General features: G+C 43.6%; 1 protein-coding gene across 5 annotated transcripts; it reads right to left on the reverse strand.

Annotated features, from left to right (window-relative positions):
• Nucleotides 1-48: 48 nt before the first annotated feature.
• Nucleotides 49-26,719, reverse strand: CHGB (chromogranin B). 5 transcript variants are annotated; one of them, XM_042879049.1, is made up of 5 exons: nt 26,653-26,719; nt 6,812-6,855; nt 5,382-5,475; nt 1,642-3,386; nt 49-461 (listed from the first exon to the last, which is right to left on the reverse strand). In XM_042879049.1, the coding sequence occupies exons 1-5, from the start codon at nt 26,717-26,719 to the stop codon at nt 378-380; spliced, it is 2,034 nt and encodes a 677-aa protein (XP_042734983.1). In that variant the 3' UTR covers nt 49-377. The 5 variants fall into 5 exon arrangements, with proteins under 5 accessions (XP_042734983.1, XP_042734998.1, XP_042734975.1 ...); XM_042879064.1 differs by lacking the exon at nt 26,653-26,719 and adding an exon at nt 25,562-25,893; XM_042879041.1 differs by lacking the exon at nt 26,653-26,719 and adding an exon at nt 25,801-25,891.
• Between the last annotated feature and the right edge of the window lie 299 nt (nt 26,720-27,018).

A 27,018-nucleotide genomic window follows, 5' to 3' on the forward strand; every position in this document is an offset into this window, starting at 1 on the left:
AGAGCTTAGGCAGAAATAACCCAGTGAGCCAAATAAACAAGGAGGAAGTTTGCTCCAAAATCAATGATTTTTATTATTTCAAACTCAGACATATATTTCTGAAGAACACTAACACAATTATTTCCACAAGCAATATTAAAAATATCTGCCTTGCATGAAACGTTATAATATTAAAATTCACACTATTCAAATTTCAATAGCAAAATAGCAAATTAAAGACATTTCCAGCTTTATAAATCACTACACTATAGTGGACAGTAAATAGTATTTCTTGTTTTTAGGGCAAACAACTATCCAGTGGCAGTGAATTTACCACAAAAATACAGGTATTGTGAGTACAGCTACACCTAGCTTTGAAACACCAAAGCAGATCATCTTCAGCCTCTCCTGTTGTCATTAAATGTCTCAGCTATTTTCTGCAGCTCCAAATCCATAGCAGCCAGGTTTTCCAGCTCTTTTGCCTGTGAAAACAAAGAGAACATTTAACAGATTAATTAATTAATAATTAATATTAGCAAATGATTTGTTGAAAACTAGAGACAAAAGTAGTTTCTCTGAGAACTATCTCCTGCTGTATACAGGTCCTAGACATGCTGTGGGGCAGGGAAGTGAGTGGTAGTACAGCACCTGCTTCATGGATTGGGGGAAATTTCATGCTTTTAACTGAGTTAGTGCTGGGGAGAGTATAAAGCTACTCTTTTTGAGAGCTGGACTGAGATACAATTTGATCTTTTCAGCTATAAAAAGCATTATCTAGTCGCAACTTCCTGCCACCTCACAGCTGCCGCTCCTAGAAGCATGAAGTCACATCTTTCTCAGTGAAACTCCCTCAGTCCTTAGGAGACCACAACCTTATGCTCAAAGTGGTTCTGGCTTACGGCGCACAGCAAGCATGGTGTGCAGTAGATGGAAATGTTCCAAATTGCCAGATTGTAAGGGAATAACAGTTATGCAGTCAGTTATTGTGATAACTTGTAAACATGGTTAAACTACATAAATTCCTGTCAAATCTCCACTGCTCTCAGTCCAGTCCAGCTTTGTGCAATAGATACAGTGACGTACAAGACGAGCAGCTTGCTGATGGGTACAGCCTCAGTTTTCCTGAACGCTGAAGCAGAACACCCAACAAGAAAGAAATTCCCATACATGGGAACTACATGACTGATCAAGCACGTGAATTTGAGCCCAGATCTGCTCTGCAATTACAGACAGGACATCAACCCCACGGACAGCTGAATCTCAATAAATGTAAAACTTACTTTCCAGCTGCATGAGTTAAACATCCCAACACACCAACTGGTGCCTGCTTAATTACTCCCTGCTCCTGTTGCAATGGGCATCTTTAATTCTGTAAAGATACTAGATGAAAGGAAGAATTTCCTTTCTCTCCCTGTCTTGAAGCAGACAGAAGCTAATGAGGATGTGCATTGTCTTTATTTTATAAACTGTGCCCCAGGGTAGCTCCACTAAATTCATTCTAAGACAGCAACATTTTTAAGTCGGTGAAGATCTGGCTTTTAGAGTGACTTAATCTTCTTTGTTTTTTTGCCACTCGCAGTTAACCAGCCATCTTGGGAATGGATTTAGAAGCGTGTAAAATCAGCTTCCACTGCCTTTTCCAAGAAACATTTGTACACATACCTCCTCCTCTGTCAGAGGTCTCTGGCTCAGAGTTCCTTTGTCATTCCTGATTACGTGACGTTTCTTCATGTCTTCTCCAGAATTGTACAATTCCAGGAATTCAGCCGATTTCTTCCTGTAATTCAGAAGCTGTGTGAGTTGATCCATCTTGTCGTATTGCCTTTTCATATCATATCTGTTCCTTTTGCTAAGATTCCTTTTCTCAGAGCGCCCACGGTTCAGAGCGCTCAGGAGCTGCTTTTTATCCCACCAGTCATAGTCGCTGTATTCAGGGAAAAGATTCTTCTCACTCAAGGTGGGCCTGCTTTCCTCTTTACTCTCTGGAAGCCTCTCTCCTGCACTGTTCCTTTTCTCAAAGTGCCGGCTCTTCCACCACAGAAGTGGGTATAGAGGGCTGTAGGGTGCTGTGGTTCTCTTCTCATTCTCTGCAGGGAGATGGCTTCTGTACTCTTCCTTCTCTGCATATCCTTGCTCCATATTCTCTTCATTTTCTATCTGGTCACTGCTGTAATGTTTCTTTTCTACTTCCTCTTCCTCCTCATCACTGTTACCAGGGTAGTGCTGCTGCTCTACGTTGTCCTCAGTGTTGTGGTGTGTTCTGGCCTGCCCTTTGTGCTCTTGAGTGTATTCTTTCAGTGTCCCTTCACCTTCATCGTCCCACAAGCGGTGCCTTCCTCCACCATGATGCTGCTTCTCCTTGCTGCTGTCACTGTGAAACCTGTCCAGCTCTTCCTCACTTTCATCGCCACGATACGCCCTTCCCTCAGAACGGTGTCTCCACTCCTCGTGCCATTTCTCATTACTTTCTTCACTGTTGTGATGCCTCTTATTTTCCTCTTGGCTCTTCTCTTCCTTCTGCTGCCACCTCTCCCTGTACTCCACACTTCCCTGGCCCACACGCCTCTTCTCCTCCATACCTTCAGACCCATGCCTCCCACGATAACCACTCTTCTCTTCATGCTGCTGCTCAGATTCTTCATAGTGGTGTTTCTGATGGTTGTTCTTTTTGTCCCAGAGATGAGACTCCTCTACGTTTGATTCCTCAGCTAGTTCCTCTTTCTCACCCCCACGGCCTCTATTCTCTTCAGAGGAATCACCCATTCTGTGTTTCCCATGATACCGTTTTGGTTTGTAGGACTTTTTTTCTTCCTCCACTTCTTCATTCTCATCAGATTCTTCATGCTCATTACGCTGGGAGAAATCACGTCCCTTAGACTCATTCAGGTGGTATTTTTCACTTCTTTCTTCCTCTGCCTCTTCTTCCTCGCCTTCATGAATTCTTTTGTAAGGGCTTTGCATTCCCTCCTCTGAATGCCAGTGATCCATGGGGGGATGATCATTCTCCTCAGCAACCTCCTCTGTGCTCACGCCTGCAGAGTGGGACTTCTTGTTGAGAACAGCGTGGTCTACTTCTCCATCACTTTGCTTGCTCTCTTTGCTTTCTTCTTCACTGTGGTAGCTGTTCTCCTCTCTTCTGATTTCCTGATAGAGGTTTTTTTCTTCTGTATGAAGTTTCTCTTCACGAACAGGTATGCGCTGTCCCTCCTCATCTTCCTTGCTGTTACCTTCCCCAGGATGAAGCTTCTCTTCATCACTTCCTTTCACGTGCTTTTTAGAGTCACCTTCTGCCTGATTCTGTTCCCTCTCCACACTTTCAGAGTGTGGGTTTTCAAACTCAGGTGGCTCTTTCAAATGCCTCACTTCAAGCTGTTTGTCTTCACTTCTCTCTCTATCAGTTTTACCACCTACAACAAAAAAAGCAGCCTAATGAAGAAAATTAACTCTCCAGTGAAATGCTGTTTCAGTTTACATACATAACTGGCTCCTGAAAGTAGCAAGATTTGGAAAGAACTGATTTAAGTTCTGCTCTTAATAATTGTTATTTTCATCTATTTTGTACGTTTGCCTGAAAACATGAATTATTTCTCATTTTAAAAGTCTCATAGAGATTTCCAGAATCGCTTTTCTTCTTTGGCCCTTTTGTTTATTTGTGATGGCATTTTTAGAATTAAACTGACTCTCACTCCCACTAAGAACCAATGACATCTGGAATTCTTTGAATGTCAGGTCATAGCTATTGCATTCGTTTACTGACAAAAAAAGACATTTATTTCAAGCTGCAAAAATATATATGAGGAGTAGTAAAAATAGGCTTTTAGCAAATGTAAGACTAAACTGATTGCACATAAATAAACTCGTTATTTTGCAATTATTATGTTTAATCAAATCACGCACCTTCTATTACTTTGAAAATCCTAAACAAGTCTGACCGACTACAACAGTAAGAGTATATTTCTATGAAGGCATTTCCAGCTCACTTGAGCCTCAGTAACATCAGAAACAGATCGCAAATTCTAAAAAGGGTTCAGACAACAGCTACACAAACTTAAAAATAGCTTATTCTTTGCAAAATGCTTCTCGTTATCTGATATTCTTGGAGAATATTTGTATAATGATAAAAACATGATTCTTATTCTCTCCTTTCAATGAGCGATTTTCTGTAAGTAGACAGGTTTATCAGAAACAAGCACTGCCATGTGACATTCAGTGACATTCAGTGACATTCAGCATCAAGTAGAAACTTGGGGTTTAGACAGGTATCGATAGATGTGTTCCTAAAGCTCAAAACCCATTCTTTTCTGATAAATGTATTAGAGCCACACAGTATTTCCTCCATAAACAAGCATGAGACAGATGAGTTTCATTACTGCTTCTTGCTGGCAGGTAAGTTCAAGGAGCCTTTTTATTGTAGTCAAATAAACATATACTGGGCAGAAAAAATACATGCATTTTGCAGTTTGGCACACTGTCAACCATATCTCACATGCAGGCTTATACCTCTGCACTAAGGCAGCTGCAGGAACAAGTTCAGCAGAAATTAGGGTTCCCAAAGGGAGTATTCAGCATATGTCTCCAGACCTCTGGAATCACCATAACAAACTTAATTGCATCTGGGCTGGTTACAGCCCGAGTGAGAGTCCCTCTGCTGAGCTGGGCACAAATTCAGTTGCCACTGGGCACCTTGTTGATTTAAAATGAGATTAGCTGAAGCCAGTTCCTATGCTCTGGAATGCATTCAGCACCTAGTCGGAACCTGGCTGCACCTATTGACTTCCCAGGCTAGATGGGAGCTTTTCAAGTTCTCTCAGAAGCTGCAGATGGCTGAAGCAGAGCCACATGTCAGCTAAGAATCCCTGAATCACTGACCATTACCAGGTAAGACTGCTTGTTCTTTAAGCCAGAAAGACTTGAGAGAGGGAAATGGGAATTCTGATACTGAAATTAGGAGGCAACAGATTCACATAAGCCGATTCATCAGTTCACTGGCATCAACCCTAGACAGAATCCACCTGAAAGTTGGTTTTCTCAGTGTTGCTAACCAGAGAGTCTAATGCTGAAACGCTTCTTTTTTAAAGAATATTTCTAACTTGCCCTTCTCACTCCACCTTAGTCTTAGAAATAAAAACCAGTGACGATAGCAGAATAAGTTCTAAGATTGGGGTTTGACTATTTATGTTGTTTGCTCTTGGAACTTAAGACATTCTGAACTTAAGTTTAGATGATGAATGTGTAGAAGGCAAGACAAAAAGACTGGCACATCATGACTAATAATACAAAGTACATAACTTCCAGTACATTATTCTTACATGTGAAATTAAAATCATTAATCTCTCTTGAAAATTGTAGTTTACAAACAAACATCAAACTTCTTTCACAAGTTCAGATAAGGTTTTACTTACCCTTCTTGAGGATTTCTTTGCATTCAGGATTAATTGGTGGGGCATTTGGCTTAGACAGAGCATTGGATAGAACTTCCACTATGCACCTTGTTATCTAGAAGAAATAAAATCAGACAAATTCTCATGGTGAAAATAGAAATCCTGCTTTTGACCTCTCAGTGAGTAAAGCTAGTTTAGGATTAAAGCTCATGGTTAATAGTTATCAGCATAGCATACTATTGGGCAGCCCTGAGTTCTACCAATGCTTTTGGGTAAAAAGTGCTCTGCTTCTCACTCATATATTAGTACGAGAATAGTCATTAGCTCTATTTATTCTCCTCTTTTGTATGCAAAGTTAACAGGCTCCTTTTGTATGTTCTGTATGTTAAAACATCCTGTTCTATACAAAGGAGTGTCAAACAACATGTGGTAACCCCAGCAGAAAAAACACCACCACAATAAATCCAAAATATGAGGATCATCCAGTAGGATCTGCCCAAATGAGGACCAAGCAAAGGTGCTGCTAGGGCTGTGGATAAACTAAAGAATGCCTTTATAAGCAAAATGCTCCACAAACTTGTTTCAGGAGTTTACTCTGTGAAAATCAAAGTCTTCTTAGATAGGCATGTGCTTTAAAGCACCATCTCTTTTTGTACTTCACATTTAAACTGGAGAGTCTTCTAAATGTTGAGGAAATGCACTGAAAATGGCACAAACACCTTTAATCCTAACTGCCCTCCAAATTAGCTTTTCTGTGTGAATTCATCCAAAATGGTTTTCAAGTTTGGAGTTGTTGGTTGCAAAGAAGCACTCAGATCCTTGGATCCAAGATGCTCCTTAGGTTGACAACCTGCGTAACTGGATGGGAGGAGACAAGAAAAATATGTGTATAGCTGATTATCTTTTCCCTGCTCCTAGCTATTTACAGCTGTTTACTAATGTAAATAGCCACACTATCAACCAGTGGAGAGGCCCTAAGGTCAGATTAGAAATCCTGATAGTAGCCAGGAGATTTAACCAAACGGGTTAAGAACCTCTTTCCAAGGAACAAGCAAGGACTCTGTTAGAAAGGCCATTACATAACAACTGTAGTCATTTTCTACTATTACGCTTTACTCCTAATCTACCATTTCACTTTGTGCAGTCTGATTATAAGTAATATTTCAGATTATTTTTCAGGCAGCCGCAAAACACAGAGTTTCTGACACAACAAGCCAGCTTCTGTTTTCTACAAATGCACTGAAGGCTAAAGGGACTCTGGGCTTTACATCACTGATGATCTCTTAAGCTTACCTGTAGGAGAAGAAAAACAAACAAACAACAACAACCAAGAAAGAAAAAAAAAAAAGAAAAACATTTCCCTGAGAGCTTAAAAAGAAAACAGGAGCCAGAACACTGGGGAGCATGTGACTGATACTTTTTGAAATTTGCTCTGACTTAAAGCTACTCACCATTTCTTCCATGTGGTCTTTTTCCACTGGAACTGTGCCGACACCTGTAAGAAAAATAAATTATTACAAACTTGTTATTCCTAGCAGGACCATACATATCACTGACAGAAGTAACATTAAGGCTGCTTGAACTTTGGGTTGGTAGGGTAAGTAAACCAGCTGCATTTTATCTTTTCTTCCTCAGAATGGGAAAGCAGTGAAGAGCCTCACCCTAGCAGGAGAGAATCATAGAACAGGTTGGGTTGGAACAGATGCCAAAGGTGATCAGGTTCCAACATCCATGCCACAAGCAGGGCCACCAACATTTTTAGCATTAAAAGAATATAAACAAAAACAAAACAAAACAAAAGACAAAACCAAACCAAAAAGCAACACTCAAAGAATGGAGCCTGACAGTAACGGGTATTCATGTAGATGTACCTGTTTGGTGGTGAAAGAAGAGGAAACAAGGTCTGTTTCCAGATTCCTATTTCACCTTCTGCAGGGGCTTAGTTTGCCCCAGGACCATCTCCCCAGCAAGAGACCACTTCAAATATGAAAAGCAACTACTGCCCTAATCCTTCTGGAACAATACTGTTTCACCCGGATTTTTCCATTCACAAAGTGGTCCATTATAAGCTCAATAAATGAACAGCAAGTCAAATATCAGAGAGGGGGAAACAACAAAAAAAATGCCAGAAAGTAGTGGTACAGCTCCTCCCTACCATAAGGACACTTCAGGTAATTAAGACCTCCCCTTACCACTTCTACTGCTGGTCCAAGGTATATGCCTTTGGAAAGAACCTGCTGTAAACAAAACCTTCAGGCTGCTTTACTTTTGCCATCAGTGCTACATTATCATAGAATCATTAGAGTTGGAAGAGACCTGTAAAGGCCATGTAGTCCAACTCCCCTGCACTAAACAGGAACACCTACAGCCCCATCAGGTTGCTCAGGTCCCCTCCAGCTTGACCATGAATGCCTCCAGGGATGGGGCACCCACCACCTATCTGGGCATCTTGTGCCAGTACATCACCGCTCTCTTTGTAATAAATAAATAAACAAAACATAACAAACTTTTTCCTTATCTCCAGTCTAAATCTCCCTATTTTTAGTTTGAAACTACTTCCTTTCATCCTATCACAAGAGAGCCTGCTAAAGAGTCTGTCCTCTTCTTTTTATCTTATTATGCCTCCAGCTGGTTAATGTGCTTGTCTGTTAGGCATTAATAAACTTTGTCAAGTCTTATCCACCTAAAGATTTGCTGAAGATAAACAACTCTGCCAGCCAGTAGGTAAAAGCAAGAGTTATTGTACCACTGCTTCACAGAGTTACTACATTTATTATAATTGCCATACCTAAACACACAGCTTGGGGTGCAGTTCTGGAGCTTTTACAAGTATCACCTTCTCTTCGGTACTGCTTGAGTAGGATAGTACTGGACCCAATGAACACAAAGATTATGGAGAAAAATAGAAGCCAATTTACCTTACCATAGGCATGTCCAATTCCCAGCCCAGCCCCTTCCCCACATTATCATGGTGGCAGATCTGCCATGCCAAGTAGCTCAGCCCCTCAGCACCAACCAAATATTGGTGCACCATTAACCCCATCTGGGCTGAAACCAGGACACAGGAGTTGGTGCAGCGGCAGCTCAAGCTATGGCAAATAAATTTACAGATTTTGATATGTTGGCTAAATGTAGTCCTGTGAACAGCAAAAAATATGAATCAGTGGAGTTGCTCTGAAAGTAATGCCTCCTGCCTTATTATGTTGCCCCACGATGTCAAAGGCAGATGGTATGGCAGTAGACATGAACCATGCCACCAATATCCGAGCAGATTTTGTTGCCATGTGACAGATGGCAGCAGAGGCGCAGCTCAACACAACAACATCTGACATGGAAGTGTCTGTGAGCAAAGGTCTGAAACTGAATTCCTCAGTGCTGGAAAAATTGCATCTGTTGGCATTCACCAACACTTGCTGAATGTTTCTGGAGACCAAACAGTGGGTGTCAGCACAGTAAAGGACGAGTGACGTGTTTCAGCAGTGGCAACAGTGGGTCACCTCTGCTGGCGCACATTGTTGCAAAGGAAGCATGCAGACTCTTGTTCATCACTAGTAAAAATGCACAGCTAATGATGGTGACTGTACTGAAAAAGAGCGTTCTGTAGCTCAGAATTTGCTCTATTAAATACTGCTATTGTGCTCTTTGCATCTGTTGTAGATTCCATGCACATAATTAGGAGGCACTACTTTTGGAGCAACCTTTGTAGATGCAGCCCTAGAAAATTCCTCTTCACTCAACACAGCTGAGGTGAGCCAAAAGATTGGACGCCCATGCCAGTGTCTGACACTTTCCCCAGGAAGTTTACTGCAAAGGAAAGGAGTGTGCAACTTTAAACTTCTGTAGCAGCAAAACTCTTCTTCTTTTCCATCTGCAGAGGAAGCAGATATCGAACACAGATTCCACTCTGTAGATATTGAGCACTGATTCTGCATAATATCTGAATAGTACGCAAATAGCTCTCTTGATATTCCTACCATCTTCTATTTTTGCTCCCTGAAACACATATGTAAGAATGTGCTTCTCCAGCTCAAGTATACAACTGCAGAAAAGGGAACCCACATGAGGTAGCACAGAAGGGATCTCTCTAAAATAGCACTGCATCCCTAACCAAGCCATCCTCCCAGAACGCCAGGTGGTGCACGGGGGAGATTGGCTATGCAGAGCCAATCCACTCCTCCAGTGTTAGTTGCACTCAGTGCTGAACTAGGCAGGTTTTAGGTTACTTTATTTACTAACCTAGTTATGCAAATAACTACTGCATTACACATTGATGACACTGTTGCAGTCTCACTTGCCTGCATTCTCCATCTGAGCATGAAGAAAAAAGATGAAGCAGCAGAAGGGCAGCAGAGACCCTACTATTAGTAAAAAAAAAAAAAAAAAAAAAAAAAAGTATCTACTAAAATCTATTCTCCACATTTCTTAAAGCTTGGAGACACTGCACTTATGAAAAGCAGAGGGGATGATGTGCCACTCAGCCTCTTCTTGACAAGGCTCCTTGTGTCGTGAGAAATCAGGACATGCACATGGGCAAACACCTGATTTTGTCCTTAGTAGCAGTCCTCCTGTGAGGTGCACTGTCCTGTGGAGTGACAGTGCTGGAACAGACAAGCTTCTGAACGTTGTTTACTATTAGAGATGCCGACTTCAGGCTGCCTCTCATGCACTACGTCAGTGGTATGTGAATATACAGTCAGGCTGTGCTGACTGCCTATCTCTGTCATTTCAAAGTCATCTCTCCAAGGAGATTTACAGTTACATTAATGACCACTAAAGCAAGTGCTTGTTTAATGGTGAAAGCTGACTTGCACAAGGAGCTGCATCAGGCTATTATAACAGTATCAGAAGAAACAATATTGGACATAGATCACATTAGCCTGCACAGGTGGACAAAAAACAGTATCTGATTCATTGTAGGGCCTGGAATAACACTCTGAAGCAGCTGCTTTGCCAGAGCTGAGAGAGGTAGTCCATGGGGAGTCCGCAAACCCCACTTCACACCTGAGCCAGCTGACAAGAGCTCTCCATGGGTCTCCTGCCAGCTGTAGATGGCAGCTAGTACCTTCACCATCCCCTCCACATTTGCCCAGACCGCAGGGCAAAGCTATCAGCCAGCACTACTGACATAGCCTGGTGGCAGTGTACCCATTCACCAAGCTTATGGGGACCTGCAGATGGTACTGCTGTGGAGCTGTGCAGAGGAAACAAAGTTAGGGCACACTGAAAACAAAACCTTTGCCCTGCCCTTACAGACAGCCCCGGATAAGCTTCCGCCTCCTGAACCAAATCTGCCCAGGCAGTTACAATCAGATTAATTCATTTTGCAAAAGTGCCAAAATGAACACCACTGAAGAGGATGAGAAATGCAGACTCTTTACACCTTTGGAAATAACACAGAGCAAATTCACAGAACAAATTCACATGGCTTTTGCTTGCACCTCTACAATCGGGGCAGACCTTTTGGTGGGTCCATGTTAAAATCCTCACATGGATCTTTTCAACAATGCCAGTGACTCAACGCAGTGCCACTGGTTACCAAAATTTCAGGAAGAATCTTTCCTATGGAAAGATCACGGAAACTTCAACATATTGCTTTGGAGAAGGAATACTAGAAAGTTCTTGAAGTTAGTGCTCCACCCATCCTTAGCCCTAAGCTCCTCAGTTCATTGATCCCGGCTGAGATTTCACTCAACAAGAGAGCCAAAAGCCACACAAAGAGGCAACTGCCCCATCCTATTGCGTTTAATTTCAATTTCACGGCTCGGTTTCAATATTTAATGCTGCACGCAAAAAGAAAGAAATAAAAACCCCAAGAGCTGTTAATGAAAGCTGTAGACCTGCTCCTTCAAAGTTGTCTCCCGACGGCACGAATAGGCGGCAGTGCCGGAGTAACGCCGTGCTGAAGTACCACGGCACTCCACCTGCTCTCCCCTCAGCGCTAACGCCCAAGCCTCCCCGGCATCCAGAACGTAAAGAGTCCTCGCCTGGGACCTCGGGCATCTGCTGGTTCTCCTCCGCAGCCCCCGGCTCGCGTCGCTGTGCGGAGCGAACCCCAGCTGCGGGACGCAGGGGGTTGCACAGTCAGAACGCCAGTACTGTCAGTCACCCATCCCCTGTATATGTATTATACATATATATTTCAATAACGTGAACTCCTGCAGGGGCTTTTGACCCTCCTCTCCCACGCGGCGAGGACACCGGACCTCGTCTCTCACAGCTTTCCTCCCCCCCCCCCGCAGGCACCACCCGCGGCCCCGCTCACCTGCCAGGGCGGCGGCCGCCAGGAGGCCGAGCAGCGCCAGCGACCCCATGCTCCGCTTCGCTCGGCTCCGAGCGGCGGTTCGCCGCTATTTAAAAGGGGGAGCGGGGGCGGAGGGCTCCGCCGGGAGCCTGCGTCACCGCGAGCCCCCGGGGCCGGAGGGGGAGGCGCCGCCACCACCTCCACCGCCGCCGCCGCTCTCCCCACAGAGCCGCCACGGCCCCTCCGCCCGCCCCCGGCCCCTCAGCTCTCCCCGCCATCACGGCGGGTGTTTCCCTTTGTCACTACCGCAGCCCTACGCGACACTCTCTTCGCCCACCCCGCCGAAAGGAGAGGTGGGGGGAGGTTCCCCGGCCCCTTCCTCCCGCCGTGAGGATGCGCTATCATCCTCAGGTCTCTCCCGCATCCATAGGATGCTGAGCGTCAGCTACACGCAGCAGGGCAGGGAGGAGGTGCAGCGACCAGTCCCTTCCGGAATAGCTTTCAGAAATCACCGCTGCGTTAGTTCTCATCAGAGCCTTTCCAGGTGCCAAGGCATCCTTTTTTCTTCCACCTCCCCCCCCCCCCCCCCCCCCGAGGGTTTGGGTCCTTCCACCCAAATCACTGCTCCTGCCGTGCGCAGCAAACCCAGAAGCAGAGCAGTACTCGAAAGTGCTCCCCGTGCTTCTGTCAGCCAGCGAGTGAACGACACCGTTCCTCAAGAGCTTTTATTGGGAAAACCACCGCTCTCAGCATCCACCTCCACACAAACCTCTTATTTATTCTGGCACTGCTCTGGGGAGCCGCAACAAATCTACCAAATGTCCTGATTCGTTCTGGACATTCCCCCCTACTCCCTTCAGAGCCAAAGACACTGTAAAACCAAGACGTGCTTTGTTTCCCTTTTATTAACCCTTCGTGGCCACTCCAAATTACTTGCATTTTTGTATTGCTTTTTTTGTACCATCTCATTGATAAGCAGGTGGCCCTCTAACTGCCAGCATTCATAGAAGACAAAGAATCCGTACATCAAAATGGCAGTTCTCTATTGTTCTGTACCATCGTTATATTGTGCATTAGCAAAGGCAGACTGCTATAACCATGCATCTTTTAAACATACAGAGCTGAAGGACACCACAGCCCAGTCACTTAGCCACACTGAAAAGCAAATCAATGCCACAATAACTTCCACACTTCCTCACCCCTACCCTCCTTCATGCTGTTCCTTTATTGCCTACAAGACCCATATCAACAGGCAGATGCTTTACTGGACATCACCAGTCTCAACTACAGGGAGCTGGGAAACAGATTCAAGAAATTGAAGAATGTCACTGGTTCCAAGGCTCCCACGTTCCCCTCTGCATGAAGATTCAGCCAGGCCTCAACCTCCTCATCCACTCACAACAAAGAATTTTAGGTAAAACACTTTACAATTAAGCATTCTTTACTTCCCTGGAAATATAAAAAGCACACTCTGGTTATCCTAGTGTAACTGCTTTATTCCAGCACTTGCTCGGCTACACTCCTCAGCAAGTCAAGAGAGGCAAGCAATAAAAAGACCTTGAATAAAAATAGTACCTGAAAGAGTTTTCGTAACTAAGTGCCTGTTCCATGCAAGTCCTCTTAACAGTGTACAACCATCACCACAGAAACCTTCTAGCTGTAAAACACACATCTGAGATTTAAAAAAACAACAACAACAACAAAAAAACACCCTCTTAGCTCCCATGGTTTCTAGTCCATCCCTTGCACCGTAACCACAATCCTTGGGGCTTCAAAGGCTTTTTTCCCCTCTTTACTGGTAGGCTGATTTATACTGGAACTGACAAGATTCCTCTGAAACACTCCCTCACCTCAGTCAGGTGTCTGCTGGCACAAACTTTCCTTGAGATTAGGAAGGAAAAGTCACAAAGGCAGAACTACAGCAGGTGGCACATTTCACTGGATTGGCTGTGAATGGTACACCACAACCTCACTTCTCAAACGTGTCAGAACCTTCATTGCAGTGATATATCGCCTCATAACGACTGTGACAATCTTTCACTCTATGAATAAACAGTATTTATCCTACTGGATTCTCTCAAATATAAATGCTTTAAAAAATACACATTTGGCTCATCCTAGAAGCTAGAACTTCTAAGGATGACATGCGAATTTCCATGTCTGAGATCCTTCTAAGCTGAGAGAAAACTGCTTGGGGAATATGGGGATTGCTATCCCTTAATTAGATGTGCTAGCAGGATTATGTTCATTCCTGGGAGCCAATTAATTTTCATGGAATGAAAATCTTGTAACTAACTTCATTCAGAAGTTGCTGAAAGGATGAATATGAAAACAGACACCAAACAAATCTGAAAACCCAGCACTTCAAATGACATCCTCTATTCAGCTTCCTTAATGGCACTGAAAATTCTGTCAGAGGTGCACCCAATCCTGACTGCAACATAGCAGATAAGGGGTTCCATGGATGCTGAGCCTTTGCTGCTGTTATTCATCACCATATATGCCTATTATACAACATGGATTCTTGGGGATTTTGAAACACATGTACAGACACCGCTTTGGTCTTCCAGCTAAAGCTCTACAGAAGCTGTAAAGATACCATCAGGTAAAAAATAATAATAATAATAAATCACCACAGGTAAAAGTAAGATGCGGGACTTGGTCTAAACACAACCATTCCCCCCACATCCCATGTTTTCTACACAGATGCCCACACGTACACTGTTCACACACACCTGTCTTCCATCACTCCTTTTTCACTGTTTGTCTGCTCAGAGAAGAGAATGCTAGATTACTCTGCAATACACAGCAAAATAAAATAAAAAGCAGACTTTGAGGCTGCAGAATCAAGGATAATTTTTCCACACTGCACTGTCTGCAAGACCAACACCAAGGTCATGACCACTACCCTAGGTCCTTCTGTGACAGCAATTTGCCTACCTCGCTTGCTTTAGATAATAAATGTAACATATATCTTGCAATTGCAATGGTTTGACAACCATGGTAAGTAGGACACTGATAAAAAAGACACATTTCTTGCCCTCCTACAAGAGGAAGTCAGAATTTGCCTAATACCATTGCACCACTGGGATTTTTAGTCACCAGTCTCTTCATACTATCTGCACTGCCACTTTGCACCTTGGTATAGATTTCTGATCTGCTGTCAGAAAACAACATACTGGAGTAATGGTCAAACCCTGACACTCGATATTAACTGATCGCCAAGCTAAAATGCTGCATTGAACCTACCAGAGCTCAAAAAGGCCTTAAACAATTACTCATGGCTTTATGAATTTGACTATGACTAAAGCCTTTCCCAGCCCCAGCTGTAATGATATCATCTTGATGACAACTGGAGCAACCTTTGCAACCCCAGCCACATCTACAGGCAGGGAGGCAGTAAAAACCTGGCACACTCCTCAATGGAGACAAGTGTCAGACAATGAACAGCAGCACCTCCCAAAAGCTGCCAACACAACTGCTAGGCCAAGCTTTCAGGTGTTTGGTATTGCTACAGGACTGCAGCTTGCAGGCAGCCACTGCCCAGAGAGCAGCCTGAGAGCTTTGGGGCACCTCATCCTGTGTTCTGGGCATGCTGAACTTACGCATCCTACAACCAAACCCTGCCCCCCCCGCCTTCTCTCCCAAACAACACTCCTATACAACCCCATAAAAAAAATAAATCCACATTTTTTTAAGCATCCAATTAACCATGCTTGTAACCTCCTAAATGAAGAAACTTGGAGCCTGTGCAACTCCTGTAAAAGAGGACGGAAATTTCTTTCACTAACTCACATGTTGATTTAAGCCCTTGTATTCTGGGTGTTGCTTGTCATTAAAGAAAAATGACTTACAGTTGCCTTTACGCTACAAATAATTACATTTAGGCAATGAAACAGACCCATTCAGTGTTTCTGCCTTCATTTTGTCAACCGCATATGTTCCATTTAATATTTACAGACTGGGGCGCTAGTTTGGTTTAGTAATTCATTTCTTTAAATATTCATGGCTCTTAGTCTCCCAGCATGGGTTCTGTTTGGTAAGAATAATATTGTGCTGTGGTTGATTGTGGCATGGAAATTTCATAGAAGCAAATTTCAACGCTGTAAGATAAAATTATATAGATTTCTGCAACAGACCATAAGCTTTTCCAAAGAAACTTTTCATTGCTGACTATGTACTAAAATATTAAAAATCTCATTACAACCTTGCACCAAGTTCCAGACCAAAAGCATAGTGCTGAGAACTAGCTTGTGACACTAACATTCCCACAGCAAAAGAAAATTTTAAACACTCAGACTGCCAAAGAAATTTTAATTTTTCATTTGCCATTGGCACTAAAAGCAGAAGCCCAGCTACAAAAAAGACGCTATGAAAGAGAGAGCAAAACCCACAAAATCCAGGAAGAATCTTTGCTAAGATCTCTTCCCACTGGAAAATCCCCTTTTTCTTTGCTCTCCATCATTTTAAACCTTTCAGGCTGTCTGTGTGAAATGCCATGTGCTTATAAAAAAGGCTTAAGGGACTTAAATTTAAAGGTGGCTTTGGGAACTGAGAGAACCTGGCAGACAGTATGCCAATGTAAGCTTGTCTAGTTCCAGAGACTTTGGAGACTGTTTTCAAATGACACCATCTGAAGAGCCAGGACTGGAGAGTGTATCCCTGGCCTATCATTTTAGGCTTTGCCACAGACAAGCGAGTTTCCAGGCACTCCCTCCTGGACAACTATCTACATTTGTGATGGAAGGACAATTTCCGGGAGGCAAACAATAGTTCTAATTAACCTGCAAAAAACCATACTGATGAAGCAAGGCTTGCTGGGGCTGGTGCCTTTCTTGCATAAACCTTCTTGCTCATTGGTCACCACCACCCTTTCTGCTAACTGTTTTTTTTTTTCAGTCTCATCTCCCCTGTTAGTGCTCCAGGGATTTCATATAACTCACACCAACAGCAAGGCAGAGGAAGCGGAGGAACCACATTTCAGCGCTCACTTGACACTTCACAAAACACCTTCCCTGTGGCTCCAACATGACAGCTGGGAGAGCACCCCTCTTCCCCCTGGAAAGGCAGCCCCCATGATTTGTAAAGTCAGTATGAATGAGCAGCTGGGAGTGAGTGGGATCAGTGGGAAAAAGCCAAACAGAAGCGGCTCTGCAAGCCACACAGTGGCCATTTCTCATTGTTGGAAGAGTGCTCTGGAAAAACAAACAAACAAAAAAAAAAAAAGGCTTTCAAATGCAAAATAAACCTCCCCACCCTCCCTACTATAACCCAAAAACACCCTTTTAAGGACAATCATGAAATTCTGACAGTAGAACTGCTTTCTGCAAGAGTCAGAATTAACGACATAGGAAGTCAATGTTTTTGTGTCTTTTCTCTCCCTGCTTTCCATCCAGGGCTTCCAGCTTGCTCCTGCCCATGGACCTAGCCACCTGGCTCCTGAGCTCTTTTCAGACTCTTTTTCCAACTGTTTTGGCTGAGCACAGGGCAACCTTGAGGGATACAAAGGCTGACAGAATGCATGCTGAGTGACCGGCTGGCAGGATGGATAGGAGATGACTTTGTCTTTCCCTCAGGGAGGCTTTAATTTGGGTTCTCTCTTCTCTATTCACTTGCCAAGAACTTTAATTTAGTTCCTTAACTTCAAACACAAACGGTTACTAAACTTCTGGCTTTACTATCTAAGCCAAGCGACACCAGCATACCGACACTCCAAGTGCAGATTTCACAAGTTGATCCCATGGCTCCATACACAGCTACCACCGTCTCTTCCCCAGAGGTCTCTCCATAGCTGGGAGAAGGAGCACAGTGCAGTAGAAACACCAGATGTCTTACCTTCATGCTGCCTGGCACTTGCCCACCATCCCATCCACCTTAGCTGGTCTCGATGAGACCTTTACGACTTTGTGACTGCCAAAAAGCAAACACCAGGCTCCCTGGAGAAGCTCCAGTTTTCAAGGAGCAGCACTTACTGTGAGCAACAGAGGCTCACTGCAGCTGGCACCTGTCAGCCTACAGGTAGAACTGGGCAGAAATCAATGGGTATCTTTGCTGATGTTCAAAATATCATCACACACGTCTGCCTCTGCTGCTTTTCAGCCAAAAAAAATTGCAAAGCAGTGTGGGCCCTTTGCCAGGGATATAGAGGTAACACAAAGCCTGCCAAAGAATATAGAGAAAAAGCTTTTTCAAGATTAAATGTCCTCACAAGGTGGAAATCCGCAGATGCCAAGAGTCACAACCTGTTATCTAGGGGGACTAGCATAGGAACCTGCCACCACATCTTCCTCCAGACCTAGTGAAAGTGGCTTCTGTGCACTGGTAGCCTGACACCCATAGGAGGGGTGTTTTCAGCCCTCTCTGGGCTCCTGGGCACATTTGCTGCCATTTGTACTATGCACTAACTGATCGTCAAGCTTTTCTCTTGAAAAACCACGTGGGACATTCTCCTCAGCACATTCTCTGCTGGACTTTCAGTCATCAGCTGTGCCTACTGCCCTGGGCCTGATTTCATATCACAGCCTTCAGTGATACCCCTCAGTCTACTGAACCTTTTCTGCTGGGAGCTGTTCTGCCAAGCTCTCGAGGGTGACTAAGCCTATCCAGTCCACGTGAAATTTAGAAGCCAGAGCAGAAAGTATTTTAAGCACTCCACGAGGAAAAAAACAATTAAAAACCTGTGCTGGTAACAGCCCAGCATCCAGTCATAACCCTGCAGAATGAATAAATATTCTGGTGTTATTGCCCCACCTGTGTAAAATGAGCATTTTCCTGTCCCATAAGATTTTTCTTAGTAATTCAGATCTGGCAATTTTACTCTTGAACACCAGACAACCAGCATAAACCTTCAAGGAATCAAAGACCCAGACCCAGCTTTTACATGCTTTTCTCATCTCTCCTCATGGTTCTCCTCACACAGTATTCAACCTTACTTGATAACTCAACTGCTAATTGCAACCTTTTTAGGGGAACTGCTGCTGGGCAAAGACGTGGGTGTAAATCCCATCCTTTTCTTCCTCCTCTGAAGCTCTGAGTTACCCAGAAAAATTTGTAGGGAATGCAGAATTAACTAATTTGTGAAGGCCTCACGGAAGATGGATTGCAGGGCACAGCACTGAAACTAACTTTGCTATATCCCCATCTCAATACTTCCAATCATAGATATATTCCAATTTCCCTGGCTGGTTTTAGGTGCCGATTTCTAGCATTCATTTAGCAGCATTCCCTGCTGCCCATGCACTGCATCTTAGCCAGAAATGTCGTCATTGCAGATAACACTGGATAGGGTTACCTGCCCTGAGAGTGACTGACATTTCCCATTACAAGAATCTGCCTTTTACTGCCAATAAAACTCTGCTCAACTTGAACTGAGGTGAGATTTTCCATGCCAGATGTTCTCTCATTACAGGACTTTCCCTCTTAATTCACAGAACCACTGCAAAGGCAATTTAAACAAAGGTTTGACCTTTTAGCCATGAGCTTTCTGTCTTTGGTTAGCTCCAGCTACCGTCTCAATCACATCTTACTTACTATTTCATGTTCTGTTCTGTGTTGGTTTCTACTTTTAAGGAAGAAATGCTGGCATATGTTGTTGTCTAATAGGTATGTGGAGAAAAATGGTCATTAGGGAAAGCCTATAGAAGAGGGTATTTTTAAAAATGAACTTTGGCATTGTGGGAGAACACACGCACCACCCAAGGGCACCTACGCTCCATAATGAAACAGACACATCTCTACAGGTTGTACACTGCCTGTTGTATCCTGATTTCAGAAACCATATGTCCTGATATACCCACATATGTCACATGATTAACTCTTCAAACCATGACAATACCAAAAACATCTTAAGCTCCTAAGGAAATATCTTCTGTGGTGTAAACAGCCCTGACTCAATTCGCTGGCCGGGAGTTACTCCACAGCCACTGTTGAGGATCTGCTCCGATGCCTGCCTGGCAGAGGAGCTAAGCTTCCTCCCTGCCTTTCAGCTCCAGTATCAGGCAGGTCATTGGCATGAATCAGTGCCTCCCACTTAGAAGCTGTGTGGGAGGGAAAATAAAAATTCTGTCAGAGTAGGCATCAGAGAGTCGACATATACTAAACAACCTGGAGGAGCAGAGGAAAGTGGAGAATGACTTAATAGCGGGAGGACTCGTCAATGATGACAAAATAGTTTGGGCCAGACATTTTTATATATATATTCATTGTGGGAACAGAGATGTAATGCTCTGTCAGACTCAGTCCAAAGATTAGTCCCAGGGTGGCTGGTGCACATGGGCAAGGGAACCTGTGCCTGCAGTAGCATGAGTCACCCCAGCAAGGGATGATAGTCCTTTTCAGCTGGTAAAAACTCAAGCCAAATAGCAAGCATCTCTAATGAGAGCCCTGTTCAGGACCTCAGACGGGCTTCAGATGGACTGTGCAGGGCTAATATGTCCTGAGGTTTGCTCAGTGTCATGCTGAGCAGCAGCAGGGAGCCAGTGCCAAGCAAGGGCATCTTTGCCTGAAGAGGATTTTGCCACAGTAAGGGCAGCTCTAAGTCCTTATGACACACTGCAGACAATTCAGGTAACACAACTCCAGATGGGAGCCAGGGGAGAGGCACAGCACATTCTGTAATGTCCTTACACTGATTTTACCACTCACGATGCTCACAAGCATTGAGATGTACCTGGTCAATGATCTCTCCAGACCTGCTTGTGTACAGCATGCAGGACAAAGGGCACTGGCAGTCTTGTACTCACCATGTCCTGTTTTCCTCTTGATTGGTGACGAAAGACCAATTTTGGCCCTGTTTGTAAGCCTGTAAGGTGAACATTATTCCTGATTTTTATTTCTATTACACATTTCACTTGAAGTTCTTGTGGGATTTTGTTTACACTCAACCTTGAGCAATGCTGTGTTTTTTTAAGTGTTGTCCTAGTGCAGGCTCAGAGTGCTGTTCCTCTGCTGCAAGCCAAGAGACCCTGAGCAAGCAGAAAATCCTCAGATTTGTTCTGCAGTGGAAAGTACCAAATGCCATCACCAAAGCAGCCTCCTTGTATTACTGGAGTGCGTATAGGGACAAATAGGAGGGAAGACTGGCGGAGGAAAAGTGGCAGAGTTACTGCCACACAGGAGGAGACAAACATGACTTGAGCATTAAGAGTCCCTGCTCTCCCATCTGTTCAAATTGCCAGAGTTCTAGCAGAACAATATGGAAAATTGGGAAAATCCCCTCCTAGAGCTTATAGAACCAGCAGAGGGTATCTGACAGAGGCTGGGATTGCCCTTCCAGGCTGCTCTGCCCTGTGGTCATGCAGCCTGGCAAGAATGGTAAGAACGTGGAACATTTTGGTGAGGGCCCTATACAAAATCTAGGTACGTCAGTTGGTTTGAAAGCCACATTCTCAATATCTAAACATTCAGAAGGAAAACTGTTCTCCACCTGTGAATGGAGAACCATGAGTGTCAACACTTCCAGGCCACTGCTTCATTCCTTCTTGGGGCAGCCAGGCAAAATCAGGTCAAATCCATGAGCCCATCATGGTGGTTCTGTGGCATGCTGCAGTCACAGAAAGCAAAAACAACTCAGAAAGCAATAGGGCTGAAAATTCTTGAAGTACTTGAAATTCAGGGAAAAGCAACACAACAGGAGAAGACAATGCTTCACACAGTAACAGACACTCTGATAGTGTAAGACTAGGAGTATACTGTGGAAATGGAGCACTGAAGTCAGCACCCAGTACCATTAATACTAATAGGACCATCTAAGGGCAGGAATGCCTGCATGGGAGCTTGAGCCCCTTTTACAAGCACATGGATGGGGCAGGGGCAGAGTGAGATCCCTTCAGAAGCATCGAGACTTGGGATAAATAGCATGGGTTGATACATTTGACTTCAGAAGGTGTGAAAAAGAAGGATCTTTCACTACAGTGGTAAGTGCAACTGCTCTACTTATCTGAAGTTTCAAGAGATTTCACTTGTTTTCTGGGAAGGAGCTCCAAGCACAGAACTTCTAGTTTCACTCACAAAGACTTTAAGTTTCCTCTCTCCTCTTTGCACCAAGTGTGGAACTTTGCCTGCAAAGTCAGTGACCTGGAAATGCTTTGTTGTTCAGAAGATGCCCTGCAAGCACTCAAACAACACAAAGAGTTTTCTTCACAGTTGCTGCTACAGCCAACTATTTCCAAACCATATCCCAGATATCAAATTAACACCCACCTAATCAACACCTGACCCAAGAGGTACCCCCGGATCTCCTTCACCTATCCCATTTTCCTTGTAAGTAATTTAACTTTTCTAAAATCTATGCACTTAATCATCTACTGTGAACACCGGAACAAGCCTCATACTCTAGACAAGAAATCAGATACAGATAAGAAAAAACATCCTCTCCTCTAAAAAAAGACCTGCATCAAACTTATCACCTGCTCCAGGGATGTTTATTCCAAGGGGCTCTGTTTTGCCCTTCCTTCTGTCTCAGGGTGAGACATAGATCTATTTTCGGCAGGCATATTGGCGTCAGCTGAACATCGTATCTGGAAGTGAACAGTGCAAAGAAGAACCCCAGGTGCTCCTGACCATGAGAGGTGCAAACTTTTCAAAAGACTGCATATTTCAGCAGCACAGAGTTTACTTGCCACGTCTTCTGTGAGATGCCAGCCAACACTTGTAGATGTCAGTGATGTAGTATTTCTGCTGCATCCAGCTCTGCCTATGTCTCTCTTTCAAATCAAAGAGTTTCATGTTCTCCTTTGCTGATATCTATCTTCATGCTCTTTCAGCAACCACCTATTTTGTCATTACTTGCATCTCATTTCCTGGAAGGCTGAAGAGAAATGCATCCTACAATCCCTTTTCTTGCTGCATCAGAAGTTTCTGATGAGAAAGCTGAGAAGTTGAAGGCAGTGGTTGCTTCAGCCCAGAGAAGCTAAAGCAATAACTTATATATGTATATATATATATATATATATGTGTGTGTGTGTGTGTGTATATATATGTATATATATGTATATATATATATATACATATATATATATATATGTATATATATATATATACATATGCGTGTATAAATATAAGAAACCAGGTGTTTTTAGAGCTAATTCACAGCACAGACCAATTCATCACCAAACCCAATCCAGCAAACAAAGGTGTTCAGATGCTTTGACTTTGATTTCTCTACCTCTCCTTCTGTGAGATTATTTGTCTTAAAATTCCAGTTAAATTACTTTGTGCAGCATCTCACTTAATGCAGTGGAACATCATAAAGGCAGGCAAAAATTATAAGTGACATTTGGTTCACACTGAATTCCTTCCCCACTGAACCTCTTTAGCAATAGCTGCCTACACTCATCAGTATGAATGTCCTTGTAGCTGCAACAGATCTGTGGTGGTTAAGCAATGCAAGCTGGCAGGGACAGGCTAATTATCAAGAGAACACTCAAGAGTACATTTATTTTTTTCCAGCTATATCTATTGCTGTAGCAGTTGATATTGTCCTCCTCCATAACCTTTGCCTGCAGGATGCTATTCTCTAGATTTTGACAGAGCAGCACCTGCTGGGAGGAGACATTTACTACCACAGAACTGACAGGCTCCCTTCACCTGCCAGATCTCTTCTCAGTTCTATTTTTTCCCCCTAGTTCTATAAACTTACGTAGCTGGGAGAGCAGCTGAAGATCTGCTCCAATGTTTTGTGCACATACCAGCACACATGCAATTACAGCACCCTCGCCACAAGATCAGCTAAAGAAAATTATCAAGCAGAACCATCAGGAAACTGTATACATCAGTCTCATGATGACTCAAGGACGGCAACCTAAGCCCAGATAATCCCAGCATAAACCTACCTGCACAGAGATTGCACCAAACCCAAGCATCTTGGCCATAGCTTGCAGCCAGCTGGGTTTCTTCCTGCTCTGATTGAAGTCAACAGCCCAATTTTTTTTACCTGCTGGCAATGCAGAGTACAGCAACTGCATCAATCCCCAGGAATAGCAGCCCCGTATGAAACTGCAGTGTAGAATCTGACATGCATGAAAAAAATATCTGTGCTAGAGATCTGGCCAGTGTGAAAAGGGAACGGTCAAGAGGCCTCAGCAGCTGGACCGGCAGGGTAGGCCAGTCCATCTCCAAAAAGAAATGCTGAAGACCAAATGCTGAAATCCATACAAGTGCTGTGCCTGTTTTGTAATAGAACAGAATCACAGAATTGCAGGGATTTAAGGGACCTCTAGAGATCATTCAGTCCAGCTCCCTTGCCAAAGCAGGCTCTCTAGACTGCACAGGTAGGCATCCATGCAGGTCTTGAATATCTCCAGAGAAGGAGACTCCACCACCTCTCTGAGTAGCCTGTTCCAGCCCTCACAATGAGCTGCTGAGGCAGAGCTTAGTACAGCTTAGAGTGAGAGTTACCAGGAATTTTGTTTTTCAGAACTTTATAATCAAAGAATATTAGAATGTTATAATCACAAAATAAACAAGAGAGTTAGGCAAAGCAGTCTATGATAACAAAAGAGAATAAATGCAAGGCTTACCCCTATCCTGGGCTCACTCACAAAACACCAGCAGAGCAGATCTCCAGAAGAGATCCTTCCCCACTGGCAGTCAGCTCTTAAATAGGTCTAGGAGAGGTGCAGCCAGGCTCCACCCCTTCCAGCAGCACAGGTGAATTGCCTTCACCTGTGCTCCTCTGGCTGACTCATGGCTCTCCTCAGGCGATCAATCAGAGGTTCAGGCTGTGACTCAGCAGTTCCCATACACAGAACATTCTGAGCAGGTGGGTAGAAACCAATACTAGCCCTGGTGAATAGCAGGATAGAGAGAGCCTAGTATACATTGTCCTCCTGTCCCCCTTTGAAAAATGAAAAGCAACAGGTGAGTGATAAACCATATATAAAGTGTACTTCAGCAAGCATGCCAAGTCGATTGTGAGCCTGACACACTCTGAGCGACAGGAGAGATCTTGTATGTCGAAGAAAGGGTATCATATGGCATGGATTTCACTGATTAAGCATGCAATTTCTCCCTTGCCATGAGGGAGATGCACACCCACTACTGCAATAATGAAAATTGCCACTTCACGAAGATCTTTGCCTGATTGGAAACGATCGATTTTGAGTGTTTCTTACAAATGCAACCAGAGTCTCATTTGGAGCACGCGGCAAAGGGGAGGGATGCATTCATCTCACCCTGTGTCTTGAAGAAACTGAGATGTTAATCGAGAAAATGAGTAATGCAAAACATTTGGCTTTCAGCAGACTTGGAAATACATACAGCAGGTTCCAGCACAGGTTTGTAAAAAATTAATTAGCAGTGAGTGGGAAAGGGACTGATGGGTGTTATTCTCTGTGCAGCAGTTTTGTTTAACTTACTAACAGTGATTAAACTATAAAATCCCAGTGAAACACCTCCTAAAATTAAGTGTTCCTCCAGAAATGGAAACAGTCACTTCACAGCAGTAACGATCAGGTATTCTGAACTCAAATGTAGGTGGGCTCCTAACTTCACAATCAGGTGTCTGGCACAATGGTCAGTCTCCCCTAAATGTTTAGTTTGCTTTATTATCATTTAAAATTCAATGGGATTTAGGAGTTTTATTCAGCTGAGTTCTGCTCTGCTTCTTTAAAGCACCTAAAACACAAAAATCTGTCATAAAACAATTTTTTTTCCAAATTATTATAAATTTTTATAAAACTTAATGATAAAGAAAACAAAACTCACAGTTTTTCCAGCAAGCCCTTTGAGAAAACTGTGAAGCAATGCAAAAGCTGCAGAAGTAGTGGGCCTGGTAACATCGGTAAGAAACTATCTTTGCTCTCTTAAGAGTGTCTTTTAAAGCCTGAGACTTCATTCAAGAACAGAATATTTATAATAATAATTGCAGCTTTAATGACTGATAACTTTAAAGATTAAAATAGGGGGGTTGGAACTAGATGATTGCTAGGGACCACTCTAAGCTAAGCTGTTCTATGATTACCTGTCCAGAGAGAAATCAGGAACCCTGATTTCCTGAATGACCACTTCAAAGGACTCCCACATGCTGAGCAGAGGGGCCTGAACTGCAGCCCCACATGACAGCAGCACCCTCACACCAAAGCTTCAGTAGTCCAGTCTCCTTCATAAATTTGTTTTCCTTGGGATTCACTCCTAGCTTCCATAAGCACAAAGCAAAGCAGAATTAGACTTGCCAAATCCATAGGGATGCATCACACTCACAGCTCTGTAAATTTCCCAGATGGCAATGATGAAAAAGAACTGCTGGAAATGAGTCCTTCAAGTCACCTCTTAATGTCATCTGGTAAGTGACAGAGTCATCACAATCCAAGCTGGGAAACCAGTGTTAGGCCAGTTTTCACTGCAACCAGTGGTAATTTTGCCAACTAAAACCAGAGCGAAAAAGTATAAGCAGCAGCAGATTGTGTTAGAAGGAGTAAGTCTTCACTGCAGACAGCTAGTGCCAGCTGATCCTTAACTGGACAGAAAGCACTCCCATGGTTCAAAACTCACACAGAACTTTTTTTACTTCATCCAGGAACACACTAAGAAAGTAATCTCAAGGTCTTTTGCAGTGTCAATAAAGATAACAGGTTGTACTAAGGCATCAAAGATTGGCTTCCTCTCTGTAAAAGCTCCAGGCTCACAATTTCATGACAGCAGAAATCAGCAGAGGCTACTGGGCAGGGAGAGCCCTACAGAATCAACCAAACAAACCACAGTCTTAGGCATGCTGAGATGTGATCTCTGCTTTTCTTAGGTTCTCTGCATCTCACAGCAGGCAAACACCGGGGCAGCAGGCATCAACTCCACAGTTTCTTTATGAACATGATTCTATGAACACATCTGCAGACTTCCTGCTCAAGCAGCTATTTCAGGTTGTTCTTAAAACAGCTCACATATATCAGCAGAAAACCCATTCTGCTTAGCTAGTACATCTGAGGCGTTAGAAACATCGCTAAGGTGATAATGCTTTGCTTTCTCTTTTTTCCCCTCCTGTAAAAAAATAACCTGTTCAGAAGCTGTAGTTCCTTTGATTCACGTGTGCATGTTTTTTCTGTTGAAGAAACTCACCCATGCTGTAATAATAACCTGTGGGATCATATGTCTGTTGGTAGGCACACCAACTTTCAGCTACCATCTTGGAGACAAAAGCTGTACAGTATCAGTCAGGTACAGAACAAAATTTTAATTTACTTCCTTAAGTCTGGAGCATACCATGCTGAGCTTGTTCAATCATCTGGTATATTCGACAGCACACGGACATACTTCTATGCCTATGCAGGGGCTGAATTTGGACTGCAGATGCTTTTTAGTTGGTGCTACCCTGCAGAAACCAGGTGGGCAAGATCTGCTCCTTATGAACCCTCTTCCATTGAATGTGGGCTGTCAAAGGTGGCACTAAGAGCGACAGTATCTTTCCAAGAAAGTCACTGGTGA

Source organism: Lagopus leucura, unplaced genomic scaffold, assembly GCF_019238085.1.
Source record: "Lagopus leucura isolate 7727_CA_CO unplaced genomic scaffold, USGS_WTPT01 Super-Scaffold_73, whole genome shotgun sequence".
NCBI classification, from domain to species: Eukaryota; Metazoa; Chordata; class Aves; order Galliformes; family Phasianidae; genus Lagopus; species Lagopus leucura.